Source organism: Monodelphis domestica, chromosome 6, assembly GCF_027887165.1.
Source record: "Monodelphis domestica isolate mMonDom1 chromosome 6, mMonDom1.pri, whole genome shotgun sequence".
Lineage (NCBI taxonomy): Eukaryota > Metazoa > Chordata > Mammalia > Didelphimorphia > Didelphidae > Monodelphis > Monodelphis domestica.
The window spans coordinates 98,551,330-98,565,854 of record NC_077232.1 but is presented as its reverse complement, the minus strand read 5'-3'; the positions used below and the strand labels follow the sequence as shown (position 1 = coordinate 98,565,854).

At 35.8% G+C, this 14,525-nt stretch overlaps 1 protein-coding gene across 2 annotated transcripts in view; it reads right to left on the bottom strand.

The window, feature by feature from the left end:
• The window catches only part of CD38 (CD38 molecule), an 83,375-nt gene that overhangs the window by 29,933 nt on the left and 38,917 nt on the right, over positions 1–14,525 (bottom strand). For both annotated transcript variants that reach the window (XM_007496699.3, XM_007496701.3), the window contains exons 2-4: positions 4,776–4,902; positions 3,195–3,330; positions 232–314 (exon numbers count right to left, since the gene is read on the bottom strand). In XM_007496699.3, the coding sequence (XP_007496761.2) occupies positions 232–314; positions 3,195–3,330; positions 4,776–4,902 (346 nt within the window). The remainder of the gene's footprint in view (positions 1–231; positions 315–3,194; positions 3,331–4,775; positions 4,903–14,525) is intronic.

Genomic DNA, 14,525 nt, shown 5'->3' with positions numbered 1-14,525 from the left:
ACAATTATATAATACTTTATGGTTTGTTGGCCTTGCAAGTAACCTTGGAAGAAAGATTTTACAAATATGATTAGCCCCATTTTATGGATGGAGAATCTGAGGTTCATAAGTGATCTGCCCAAGACTACTCAATTTATTAGACTCTGAGCTAGGACTCCACCCCAAACTTTCCGACTCTTAACTCCAATACTCTTTCCATTACCCTCTGAAGCTAGGATTTGAAGTACTTACAATTTTGGATGCCATTTTCCAATATATCGTGTTGGAATTGTTGGTACATTCATTCCATCTTGGGCAAGATTGATAGTTCATTTCTGAAAAAGATGTTTTGTGCAGAATAATTAAGATGAAAGGAGAGGTTGTAAAACATGTTTCATGATGCTGCTAAATGAAGTAATGACAGAGAAATCTTTAAACCACATTCCTGAGAAGTGGATGTGAAGAGAATATTGAAAATGGACAAACCTTGATCCAATCCAACAAAGTGCTCCCTGGAATCCTGGCCAAGGATTTGATTTATTATCCAAGATCTAGATAGGAACATATTGATAATATCTGAGTCATCATTCTGGGAAATAACTTTGTGAAGGACCAGCCATGGAATAGCTATCATTAACTATGTGACCTCCTAAAAGAATCAAAACACAAAGCCTGACTCTTAGTACTCTTCTGTCATTGTTGGCTTAGAACATAACCTCTAGGTAGGTCAACTTTGTCTCAATTATCCCCAGAATCCCCTTTCTATACATTTTTCTCCCCAGCCTATCCCATTCCCATTTTTAGGTTCCCAGGTGCCAGATGTTTTTTCTCCTCTCATTGCACCAGATCTTGCTCTCAGGAAAACTCTGATATTAGTTATCTACACCTCAATTAGAAATGAATTCAGTTTGTTACCTCTTCTAGGAGTTTACATTTTAAGCCTAATCTCTGAATATGGAATGAGACACTGTTCCTTGATCCTTGTAGAATATCATCAAGGCTACTCCAGCTAACCTAATGTTGACATTATCCAGCTTTTGTTGTTATCAAACTAATGTTGACATCATTCAGCCATCAAATCTCCTTCCCTGATATATATCAGCATGGAGTAGTTAGTACGTGGAGTGCCAAAATTTCCATTTCAGCCTTCATTAGCCATGTAACTGGGTCTAAGTATTTAACCATTTTGTGTTTTGGTTTCCTCATCTTTAAAGTAGGCAGGATCATATGCTTTACAAACCTTGGAAATCTAAAGAACTGTGAACTATTGTTGCCTTCTTTTAATCACATCTTCACATTAGTCAGAGATATTGAATGTGTAGGAGGAACAGATTTTGGGTCAGAATATTTCAGTGTGATGCCCTTCAGTTGGGGAATGGCTGAACAAATTGTGGTATATGTTGGTGATGGAATACTATTGTGCTCAAAGGAATAATGAACTGAAGGAATTCCATGCTAACTGTAACAACCTTCAGGAATTGATGCAGAGCAAAAGGAATAGAACCAGGAGAACATTATACACAGAAACTGATACACTGTGGCATGATTGAATGTAATGGACTTCTCCATTAGTGGCAATGCAGTGATCCTGAACAACTCTGAGGGATTACAAGGAAGAACACTATCCACATTCAGAGGAAAAACTGGGAGTAGAAACATAGAAGAAAGACAACTTCTTGAATACGTGGGTCAAGGGGATATAGTTGGGGATGTAGACTCTAAACGAACATCCTAATGCAAACATCAACAACATGGAAATAGGTTCTGATCAAGGGCACAGTGAAATTGCATGTTGGTTACAGGAAGGGTGGGTGGAGAAGAGGGAGGGAAAGAATATGATTCTTGTAACCAAAGAATAATGCTCTAAATTGATGAAATAAAATTAAATATATATATGTATATATTTAAAATAAATAAAAGAACAGCAAGCTATATACAACAACAAAAAAGAATATTTTAGTGTATTATTCCAGCTCTGCCTTTTGCTAGCTATGTGACCTTGGACTAGGTACTCTACTTCTCTGCCAAATGAAAAAAATGGACAAAACAATGTCTGAGGTACTTGCTAGCTCCTAGGATGTCAAAATCTCCTAGAAGGAGGTTGATAAAACTTAAATGAAGAAATTTGGGGATGTGACCTGCCAACATAGATATAGCACTTTTCTCTCACATGTTGTAATAATTTTCATACTGGTATTTAAGTCAAACTAGAAAATGGAAATACATGTCCTTGAAAAATAAAGTTGAAATTATTTTTAAATGACTTAGATGTAAGATGATTATATCTTTTAAAATAAAAAGCAATTAATTTCCCAAATAGTGAAATAGTAAATTTCACTATTCAATCAAAATATTTCATTTTATTTCCAAAGCACTTGAAAAAAACTGATGTTACAAGATAATCCTGCTTCATGAACTTTTAATCAGCTATCAAAATTTATCATAAGAAATGTTTTCTAATCCTCAATTTTGTTAACTAGACTTAATGTTGCTACATATCATCTCCAACAACCTTAGATATTTTCTAATTTGCAAAGTTTTATTAAGAATGAAATTAGCTATGACACCTGGCAAAATGAAGGAGGCATCAAGGTAATTAAACTATGGAAATATCTAAAATTATCTGTAATTAGGGTCAGTTACGATGTCAGGCTTAAACTATAAAAAAGGAAAAATTTACCTAGCTCCTGCTTTAACAAAAAGCCTCACCTTTTTGACTTTTGCATTTTCCCATCCTTTGTTAGATGAGGAAGACCCAGTTCTTAGACTCCAGCACTGAAGATTATTTGTTTTTTAAGCTTTCATTTACAAACTAAAAACTGAAGTTACAGCATAAAGACACATCAAAGACTAATATTTGAATTTATAAAAAAGGGGTACAATCCTTGGAGCTAGAAGGGATCTTAGACAACCACTTATTTTATAGACAAAGAAACTGAGTCAGAGAGAAGTTAAATAACTTGCCTAGGTCATACGCCTAATAAGTGTCTGAACTGAGATTTGAACCTAGGTCTTCCTCACTTCAAGTCCAAGACTTTATTGACTATATGCTGCTTATCCAATCTCCACCTCCTTCCACTCCCAACCATGCCCCAATATGCTGAAAAATAAAATGATTGTAAAAGAATATTAAAATTATTTTCAAATTAAATGTATTATTTTTATTAATTAATTTTATTTTTAAAAATATTAACTTAAATGTTAAAAATTCTCACCTGTACTTGATGGACTCCCACACCATGTGACTTTATCAGCCATGTAGCCCAGCAGTGTGTCCTCCAGAGTGAGTAAACTACCTTGGACTTTGGTGTACTGATGAGCCAGCTCATTGGTTTTGCTCCAAAGGAGAGTCTAAGAAAGAAGCCATAATTGGTCCTTTCCTATATATCTTAATGTCTTTTCCACCAGTCAGATCCCTTTTAGATTAGAGTATAGGTAGATCCCATCTACATTATTGGGTTCAGAGCTGGATATCTTAGGAAAGATATTGACGACTGCATTGTGTCCAGGGAAGAATGAACAGAATAGTGCTGTTCAGAGTGGGTGGCTAGGTGGCTAAGTGGATAAAATGCCAGACCTGGGGTCAAGAAGACCTGAGTTCAAATTTGACCTTTGACACTGAAACCATGGCCAAGTCACTTAACTTGGTTTACTTCTGTTTTCTCATCTTTAAATGACCTGGAGAAGAAATGGCAACACTAATATCTTTGCCAAAAAAAAAACTCTGAATGAGGTCACAAATTGTCAGACACAACAACAAGCATGCAGAGCACTGTGCTAGATATTAGGAAAATTACAAAGAAACATTATATATGCACCCCAGGACTTATTAATGCTTTGTCCTTCCCTGAGGGAGTCAACATGGTGAAACAGAATTGCCCGGTACTTGGGAAATATGTTCAAATATTGACTCCAACACTAGCTTGAAAACCGTTAGCCTCAGTTTCTTCAACTATAAGACAAAGATGACATTGTTTCTCCTGCTTACCTCAGGGGAACTTTGAAAGCCTTAAAGCATTATACAAATGTTGAGTTGTTATTATCAGAGAAGACACTATCCTTCCCCTCAAGATGTTAAAAATTTGATGGAGTGATGAGATCCACATTTGTGGTTCTTGTTCAATCATTTTAGTCACATCTGATTCTTTATGACTCCATGTGGGTTTTTCTTGGCAAAGACACTAGAGTGCCATTTCCTTCCCCATCTCATTTTACAGATAAGGAAACAGAGGACAACATGGTTAAGCAACTTGCCCAGAGTCACAGAGCTAGTCAGTGTCTGAAGTCAAATTTGAACCTAGATCTTTCTTACTTCAAGCTTACTGCCATAGATGTACAGGATTACTATATCTGCTCCCAGATCATGACACTATTTTCTGCTTTTTAAATTTCTCATTGAACTGGTACTGCAAAACAATGTGACTTTCTCTACTACAACTCATGTTTATTTCCCTGGTGGCAGAAAATGTCTCCCACAGATGGGCATTGTTACATGCCCTGTAAGATATTGTCATGGAAGTCTCTGTTACTTTAGAGGCTCAAGGTATCCCATCCCAGACCTCATTTAGCACAAGGTACCCAGCCCTAGGAAAGGTAAGCAAGAATTTGAGCACAAAACTTTAGTCTTTTATTATTGGTCTTTGGAAGTCTTCTACCTGTACCAGTGCCATCTGTTTCTTATAGTTGCTGAGTATGAATATTTCTTCTAAAATAACAGTTAATAATATCAAAAGTAGATCTGACCAGAGTGACTTGGGGTAGAAATATGTGCCTGAGTAGCTCAAACAGTGACTTACCTTATTACAAAGTATAGGATGAGCAGCCAACTCCATCAGAGGCTGATAATCCTGCTCTGTGATGTTACATGGGTTCTTGGAAATAAATGCATTTTCAAAAGTTTCCCATATTTTTAGACAATCCTTTCTGCAAAAAAAGAAAAAAAAGAAAGAGAACTCTTTGAAGAAAAAAAAAGCTCTTTGTATAGAGCTCAACTGTTTTAAAAGACTAATACGTCATTTTCTAGCATCAATCACCAGCAATGAGTGTCTATTTCTTATTTGCTGCACACTAAAGATACTAAGTAAAATTGGAGAGTTTATGAAGAGCTCACTTTTCTCAATGAGAAAATTGATTAGGTTTGTACTAGCTTAAGGGGAATAATAACAGGAATTCACTAATAAGGTATTTTGATGTTTAGAGAGTACTTTCCACACAAAAACACTGCAAAATAAGTAGTAGTAGAATTATTTAGCCCCATTTGATAGATGAGGAAGCTAATTCTCAAGTACATAAAGTGACTCATCCAAAGCCATGCAATTAGAGTATCAGAGCCAGGATATAGTAGGAAAATGCACTGGACTTAAAATCAGTAAACCTGGGTTCCAAACCAAGTCAAGAACAAGTCTTGTGGTAGGGCAGTTAGGTAGCTCAATGAATAGGAAGTTAGGCCTGGAATTGGAAGGATTTGGGTTCAAATGTGACTCCAGATACTTCCTAGCTATGTGACCTGGGCAAGACACTTCACTCCAGTTACCTAGCCAAGAGATGGCAAACCTTTTAGAGACTGAATTCCCAAACTGCAACCCTCACACGGCATGTTCACAAACAATTTCGTGGAACTTATGAAAAAGAATGCTATCCACATCTAGAGAAAGAATTATGGGATTAGAAACACAGAAGAGATAGATAGGATTTTTCACTTGGTTATATGGGTATATCATTTGGGTTTTGGTTTCAAAGCATTATTCTATTACAAATATGAATAACATCAAAATAGGTTTTGAGTAATAAGACATGTATAAACCAGTGGAATTGCTTATCACCTCTTGGAGCAGGGAGGAAAAAAGGGAAGGGAGAGCACATGAATCATGTAACCATGTAAAAATATACTAAAAAAATAAATTAAGTGATGAAAAAACTTAAAAATATATATAATAAAATTAAATATGAATGCTTCAGGGCAATGACTAGCTTTCATTTTTATCTTTTCATCTCCATTTCCTAGGTCAGTGCTTTGCATATAAAAGAGTCTTAATAGCTGCTTATTGGATTTAAATGAAGAACTCCCCTGCTAAACTAAACTAAAATCTGTTTTCCCCATGCAGTACCCTATGCTTTAGACCTATCTCTCAACTTTTTACTCTTTGGTCAATGTTTGGTGGGTTCATTTATCCAGGTCCTTATATTCAATCAATTTTGGGGAGGGAAAAAACCAACTCATAAATTAAGGAAAATTTCATCCTAAGAAATGGTTGACTGTGTTATAATTATGATCTTGGAGGTACAGTAGAAAGTGCTGTTTTTGGACTCCAATGACCTGGCCTCCAATACTGGATCCTGGACTTTGGGCAAGTCATTTAACCTTAATGCTTCAGTTACACATTTGTAAAATAAGGGGGTTTTAGAAAGCCACTAAACTGCTCATACCCTTTGAATAGTAATACTACTACTAGGCTTATACTCACAACAAGGTCAAAGAAAGAGGAAAAGATGGACCCTAATGTAAAAAAATATTTACAACAAATCTTGTAGTAGAAAAAACCTGAGAACTTAGGGAATATCTATACTGGGGAGCTAAACAAATCATAGCACATGACCATAATGGAACATTACTGTGTCATCAAAAATTAGCAAATTGGGGCAGCTAGGTATCTCAGTGGATAGAAAGCCATGTCTGGAGATAGGAAGACCTGGGTTCAAATTTGATCTCAGATACTTTCTAGCTGTATGATCCTGGAAGAGTCATTTAACCCTCATTGCCTAACCATTACTATTTTTCTGCCTTCTAATCAATACACAATATTGATCCTAAGATGGAAAATAAAGATTATTTTAAAAAATAATAAATCCTAGGGCAGCCTGAAATAATTTACTTGTTTGATCTATGAATTTATACCCAAATAAGATAGTGAGCATTACAGGATGCAAAATTGATTTTTATTATATCAAATTAAAAAGGTTCTTCAGAAACAAGACCAATGCAGCCAAGATTAGAAGGAAAGAAGATTAGAGAAAAAATTTATAGCAAGTATCTCTTATAAAGGCCTCATTTCTCAATATATAAGAATTGAGTCAAATTTACGAGAACACAAGACATTCCTCAATTCAAAAATGGTCAAAGGATATGAACAGGCAGTTTTTAGAAGAATAAATCAAAATTATCTATAATTGTAAGAAAAAATAGTATAAATCACTACTGATTACAGAAATTCAAATTAAAACAAATCTAAAGTACTACCTTTCACCAATCAGATTGACTAATATGATAAAAAAAAAAGGAAACTAACAAATACTGGAGGGGATGTGGGAAAATTGGGATACAAATATATTTGGTAGGTCTAAGCATTCTAGAGAACAATTTGGAAATATGGCCATAGGGCTATAAAACTGTGAAAAACCTTTGATCCAGCAATACTTCTAGGAGAGACAGAGAGAGATACACACAGAGACAAAGAAAGAAAGAGAAAGCATAACCTAACTGTACAAAGCCATTTATAGCAGCTCCTTTTGGATGCCAAAGAATTGGAAATTGGAATTGTCCATCAACTGAGGAGTGGCTGAACAAATTGTGGTGTATGGCTATGAAGGAATACTATTATCCTATGAGAAAAGATAAGCATAATGCTCAGAAAAAAATCTGAAAAGTCTTCCATGAACTTATACAAAGTGAAGCAAAGAGAACCAGCAGCAATACTATATAATGATCAACTGTGAATGTTCTCAGCAATCCAAGAAAATTCTGAAGGATTTATGATGAAAAATGCTATCTATCTCCAGATAAAGAACTGATAGATTCTGAATACAGATTGAAGCATACTATTTTTATGGGTTTTTTAAATTTGTGTTTTCTTTCATAACAACTAATATGGAAATATTTTGCATGATTGCACATGTATAATCCACTTCAAATTGCTTGCCTTCTCAGTGAGAGGGGAAGAAGCAAAAGGAAAGAATTTCAAACTCAAAATTTTAAAAAATGTTAAAAAATTATTTTTACATGTAATTGGGAAAAATAAAATATTTTAAAGAAAAAAACAGAGACTACTTTCTTGAATTTCTCAAGGAAAGCAATTGACTTCAGGTTCATAGAATTAGCTATTGTGATTATCATCTCAATTATTATTATTATTTATAGTTTGAAGGTCCACATTGAAGTATGTGAAACGTTGTCATGAGTGGAGGGATTTTAGGACTATGAGGCAAGTCACAGGAATCAAACTTGTGAAGAAGAGAACCATGTCAGAGAGGAAGTATAGGAGAAAGCAAAGACTCATTAGTTCCATGCTTGTTTAAGGTTCTCTCCTTTTTTACCAGCCTGTATATACAGTCCTCAATGGCCAGTTGGCCCCTGGAGATTTCAATCTTTGTACTTTGCTGGCATTTTTCCCATCCCTAAACGTAACTGGATCAATAAAAGAAAGGTGATATGATAGTTCCTGTCTGTCAAGGAACACATCCTCTCTTTGTTCCTGACCCTCTACTTTGTTAAGGACAGATTGATCTTAATGACAAGAAAACGGAAGGTTACAAGTAATTCCCCAGGACAATTTCATAATTGCTCTAGAATCTCTGAGACATTTGGAAACCAGTGCTTGTGAAGAAGAGAGATGTTCTCTTTTTTCTTTTGGCCTATGTTAGTGATGAGTGTTAACATAAACTCTCATTGGCTTGAAGTCCTATGAATAAAACTGGCTGCAAATGAAGGTAGCTTTTTTCTTTTTCTTCTTTGAAGTGTTCTGCCTAGAACATTTTGCTTGGCAAAACATATGGACACTGAAGTCAGGGGCAATGTTGCAGGCAAAAAGGGGGGGGTGGCTTAGGTCTTTTGTGGAATAAGAGGTGTAAATCTGAACTTCATAGTTTTTCAACACAAGCATGTTCCATCCCATGTTGGGTCCAAGTAAGCACAGAGGAGTAGTGCCATATGTTTTGCCAATCTTTCTGGGGCACAGATCAAACAATATCCTCCTCTAGGGAAGCTTCGATGAGATCACAACCCACTAAGTTCTCACCCTCCTCTAAACTCTGGCACATTTAGTGAGTACTTCTCTAAATAGTAGGTGCCAGGAGCTTATGAGATTGTGAGCTTCTTACAGGTCAAGGCCTGGGCACACTTTTTATACCACCACCACCCCTTGGCACTAGCCCAATTCAGTTATGAGAACAAGTGTTTATTAAGTAGTAGGTAAGTGGGTAGTTGATTGGCTGATGTGATAACATCAAGATTAGCTTGACTATGTGTTGAAAAGAGCAAAGGATGCCAGGTTTGGAGGCAGAGGACTAGGGTTGGCAACACAGTCGTGTTACTGAATTCAGCCTAGCTAGGCTTTGTCTGAGTACTACAGAACTGAAGCATATTCTACGATTAATCACTCAATGGACTGATCAAGCAACATTTATTAAAATACTACAAATGCTGTATACTAATGGTAATAAAAAGTTTAAAGAAGATGTGGCTTCTGGCCTTATGAAGCTTATGATTGATAAGGGAATAAGATACTAACCAGATAATGGTAATGAATAGTAATTCATATTAGAGTCAGGATTATGATTCATTTATGTGACCTTGCCTGAATCATTTATCATCGCTGAGCCTCAATTTCTGTGTCTGTAAAATGAGAGAGTTGGACTAATGTCTATGATCCAATGGACTATGTCCATGACCTTATGATCCTATGATTCTATTATCTTTCTGTTTAAAAGTTACAAAGTAAAGTGCTATGGAAAGTCCAAGGAGAAATGGTGTCACAAACCTAAGAGTCAAGGTAAGCTGCAAGGACAATACTATATTGGGGATGACTTTAAAGAAGCATGGAATTCAACAGATGATGACATTTCAGGACAACATTCTATATATAATGAAGAGAATGAGCAAAAAGGTCCCCAAGCAAGAGAATCCATCTCCTATTTTGATCACGTTTCCTTCATTGTGTTTTGATACTTCTCCTATTCACTTTGGGTACCATTTACTGTCTACCTACAGGGTACCTAAGAAGGATGTTATTGGAAAAAGTAAAGAGCTTTTAATTGTACAATAAAAGAGGTGTTTTTTAAGAGGTGGAGGTTAGGACAAAATTCAAACACTCTTAAGAGAGGTAATAGTACATTGGCTTAAATTTATGTGAAGATATAAATGAATGATATCTGACATTTTCATGAAAGCAGATTTTGAGAAGGGCATCAAGAAAGAAAATATACTGAATAATCAAAAGAGAGGAGGGGTACAGCAGGAATTATGAAGGGGGAAAAAAGATGAAGAAGGAGTGGGAAAGGGAGAAAGTAGGGATACACTTCTCATTTTCTCTAGTGCTAGAACCATTAATATTTCCACCAAAGAATGTATGTGGCTATAGGAAAGAAGCCAAATCAGTCAATCTTATCACTGCTGGAAAATCTGGCCTCAGACACTTACTAACTATGTGATCCTAGACAAGCCATGTACCCTATTTGCCTCAGGGTCCTCACCTGTAAAATAAGCTAGAGAAAGTAATGGCAAACCATTCCAATATGCCAAGAAAACTCCAAATGGGACATGAATAGGCAGTTTTCAGATAAAGAAATCAAAACTATCAATAAGCACATGGAAAAGTGTTCTAAATCTCTCATAATTAGAGAAATGCAAATCAGAACAACACTGAGGTACCACCTCACACCTAACAGATTGGCCAATATAACAGTAAAGAAAAATAATAAATGTTGGAAGGATTGTGGCAAAGTCAGGACACTAACACATTGCTGGTGGAGTTGTGAATATAGTCATTCTGGAAGGCAATTTGGAATTATGTGCAAAGGGATTTAAAAGAATGCACACCCTTTGATCCAGCAATAGCACTACTAGGTCTATGTACCCCAAAGAGATAACAAGAAAAATTACTTAAACAAAAAATATTTATAGCCACACTCTTTGTAATGGCAAAAAAATAAATAAATAAATAAAATGAAGGATTATTCCTCAATTGGACAATGACTGAATGAATTGTGGTATATAATGGTAATGGAATATTATTGTGCTGTAAGGATTGATGATCTGGAGGATTTCTAAATGAATTGGGAGAACCTCAATGAACTGATGTAGAATGAAATGAACAGAAACAGGAGAACATTGTGCAAAGAAAGTAAAAACATTGTGGAAAAATCCAATGTAATGGACAATGCAACAAGCCAAGATACTCCTGAAAGACTTATGGGAAAGAACACTACACACACTGAGAGAAAGAACTATGGGAGTAGAAATGCAAAAGCAAAACATATGACATCAATTATCCACTTATCACTTGTATAGATGGGATATGTGATTTGGGATTTAGGCTTTTGAAAATTGCTCTATAGCAAAAATGAATGATATAGAAATGGGTAACAAATGATAACAATTTTGTAATCCAGTGGAATTGTTTGTCGGCTCTGGGAGGGGAGAGGGAAGAGAGGAGGGAAAGAAAATGAATCATGAAAACATGGAAAAATATTTTTAAATAAAAAATTTTTAAATAAAAGTAAAACCCCAAATGAGCTGAAGTGTTGGACACAACTGAATAGCAAGAGCAACAAAAAGAATAAACAGACTGGTAGAAGAGATTGTTAAAGCTAGTGGTGATTTTTTTTAAAAGGCCTGAAAATTCATAAATTGCTTCTCTCCTTCAATTTTTCTGATTGTAAAATAGAATGGAATTAGATCTTTAGGGTCTCTCCCAGCTCTACTAGTCAACTCAATTCATATGAATTCAGTAAACACTTATTAAATGTCTAATATATGCTGAGTATTATCTTATGTGCCTTGAAAATAGAAAGTTTAAGCAAAACTTGAGTCCCTGTAAGGATAAAATGAGAAAAAAAAACATGTAAAATACTTTGCAAACTTTAAAGTGCTATATATTTATTATCTCTATGCCTCTTCTTGATCTTCAAAACACCCAAGCTAATGAACGTGATTTTGACATAAGTATAAAATCAGAAGAAAATCATTTTCTTCCCATTTTGATGTCTCTTCTTTGGTCCATCACAGGGACCCAGCCTTTCCTTGCCTTGGCCATTCTTGTTTTGGCTCAAGCTCTGATACTTGGCCTCTCCCACTATCACCGAACTGTTAACGTTAGAAACAATGAGTGATTTTAATCTAGCAGAGAGAAGGTGAGATCTTCCAAGATTGCTAAAGGACCATTCCTTCCACTCTTTCTCTAGAAAGTGTCGTGTTGAGACATAACTTGTTGTCCATATCCTTGTGAGATGGTACCTAGTACTTCAACAATAACTCATACTTTAATCTTGAAAAACTCTATGCAGGTTTAAAAATTATCCAGTATTTTAAAGTTTTGTTCATCTCTTTTTCCAGGAGTTTATAATTCACTCATTTCTTCACTAATATTTTTTTGAGAGACCTAATACATGGGAAACGCCATAGGCATCTAGATAAGAGTTGTGGAAGCTTCAAAGACTAAGATAGAGTCTCTGCCCTCATAGAGTTTATCAACTCTTAGGAAACACAAGAGGCAAATACAAATAACTAGTATAGAAATCTGAATGTGGAAGTACATTGAGAAAGAAAAAGGGCTATGTTACTTCAGGGGAAAGAGATCACTAGGGGGAACAGGAAAAACTTCATGGAGAAATAATATTTAAACTGGGAGCAGAGGGAATTTGAAGGTTGGAACAGAAAAAGAGGCAAAGGGAACAGGGTAAACAAAGATAGTAAGGTAGGAAAAGGTGAGGCATATCTGGGGGAAAGTTATTTAGGTTGCTTAGAGTGTCAGGTAAAACTAAGAAAATAAGTAATAACATTTATAAAGCCTTAAGGTTTGCAAAGGGCTGACCTTGAAATATCATGTGAGGTAGACATTGCAAGAATTATTACCCCCACTTGGCAGGGGTAACTGAGGTTCCCTGTGATTGAGTGGTTTTCCTATGTAACTAGTAAACATCAAAGCTGGCATTTGGATCCAATTCTCTCCTAATTCCAAATCTAGTACTCTTCCCATTACATTCTACTTAGTATCCTTAGTCACAGGAATAATCCAATCCAATATAGCAAGTCTCTTTTAAGAACCTACCATACACATGGCACTGTAACAAGAATATAAAGCAAAACAAACCAAAAAAATATCCCTACCATTAAGGAACTAGAATTCTTCTAGGTTGATATATTTAAACAAATATATATGTGTATGTATTTATGATTATATAATATTCTTTCTGAGTATGCACACACAGAATTTATTTGAACCTGAATAGAACATCACAACAAGGAGATGAGGATAGTGTCCCAGAAGACGGTAGAGAATAAAATGAACCTTGAAGGAAACTTGGGATTTTAAGATATGAAAATAAGGAGGGAATATCTTCCACTTATGGAACACAGCCTGGGATAAAGGCGTGATGACAGGAGATTGAAAGCCAGATTCAGAGAACAGTTGAGAGGAGAGTATTGTAAAATAATAATGAGAATTATTATCATTTATCTAGCATTGTAAGATTTGCAAAAGACTTTAGGAACATTATTATCTTGTTTGATCTTCACACAAATTCTATTAAATAAATGGCATTTTAATCCTCATTTTATGGTTGAGTAAACTGAGGTTTAGCAGAGTTAAGTGTCTTGCCTGGAGTCACACATCTAAGAAGTGCCTGAGGTTTTCTTGACACTGCATCCGATTTCTATCTATGATGCCATCCTGCTTTGTAATCAAATCAAATCACAGAATCAAAGATCACAGATTTAGAGTGATCTGATTGCAAGGATATCAAAGGATCAAAACTGGAAGAGACTTTAGAGATCATCAAATTCCAATCCCTTCATTTTATAGATGAGGAAACTAAGGCGAAACTAAACTAAATAGGTTAGAGTCAAAAAAGAAACTCACCAACCCCTACATACTGTACAAGCTCATTGTATAAAAAGTGATTTATAAGTCTTAATGTGTTATCAAAACATGAGTTGTCAGCCTTATTACTATTATTATTTTCTGAGAAACTCAATCAATATTATGCAGGTAACCTGTGAGAAAGGACTTGGGTTTAAGAGCTATCCTCTGGATCTAGCATCTGCCCTTGGACTCCCAACTCCATCTGGGAAATGAACCTAGAAGTTCTGAGCCTTGTCCTTCGTCTCCTCTCTTAATAAACTTTGCAAGACAAGTCTGACCATGAACGTACAGTGTACCAGGTCGCCCACAAAGATGATAGGAACAAACAATGGTGAATAAATCATAAATAATTTGAAAGCATGTATGCCTGGAGCATTGTTGGCTCTTGTGGAAGTTCCCGGATGAAGAAAGGAATGACTTTTGATCTTCTAAACTTTTAAGTTTGAAGAATTCCCCTAAAGACTAGAAGGTCAGATTAAGTCTGACTTCCCTACTGTGTCTTCAGGTGTTGACATGGATTACCTTAGAGCAGGCTGGGCAATTTTCATGATGGAACTGCGGGACATTCTCCCTCCTGCCTTCCCTCCCTCCCTCCCCTCAGTCAGGCTTTTCCCACTACTTTCCCTTCCCACCCTCCCTACCCCTACTCTTTCCCCTATATTCTTACTCTCATACTTCTCATTCACCCTTACC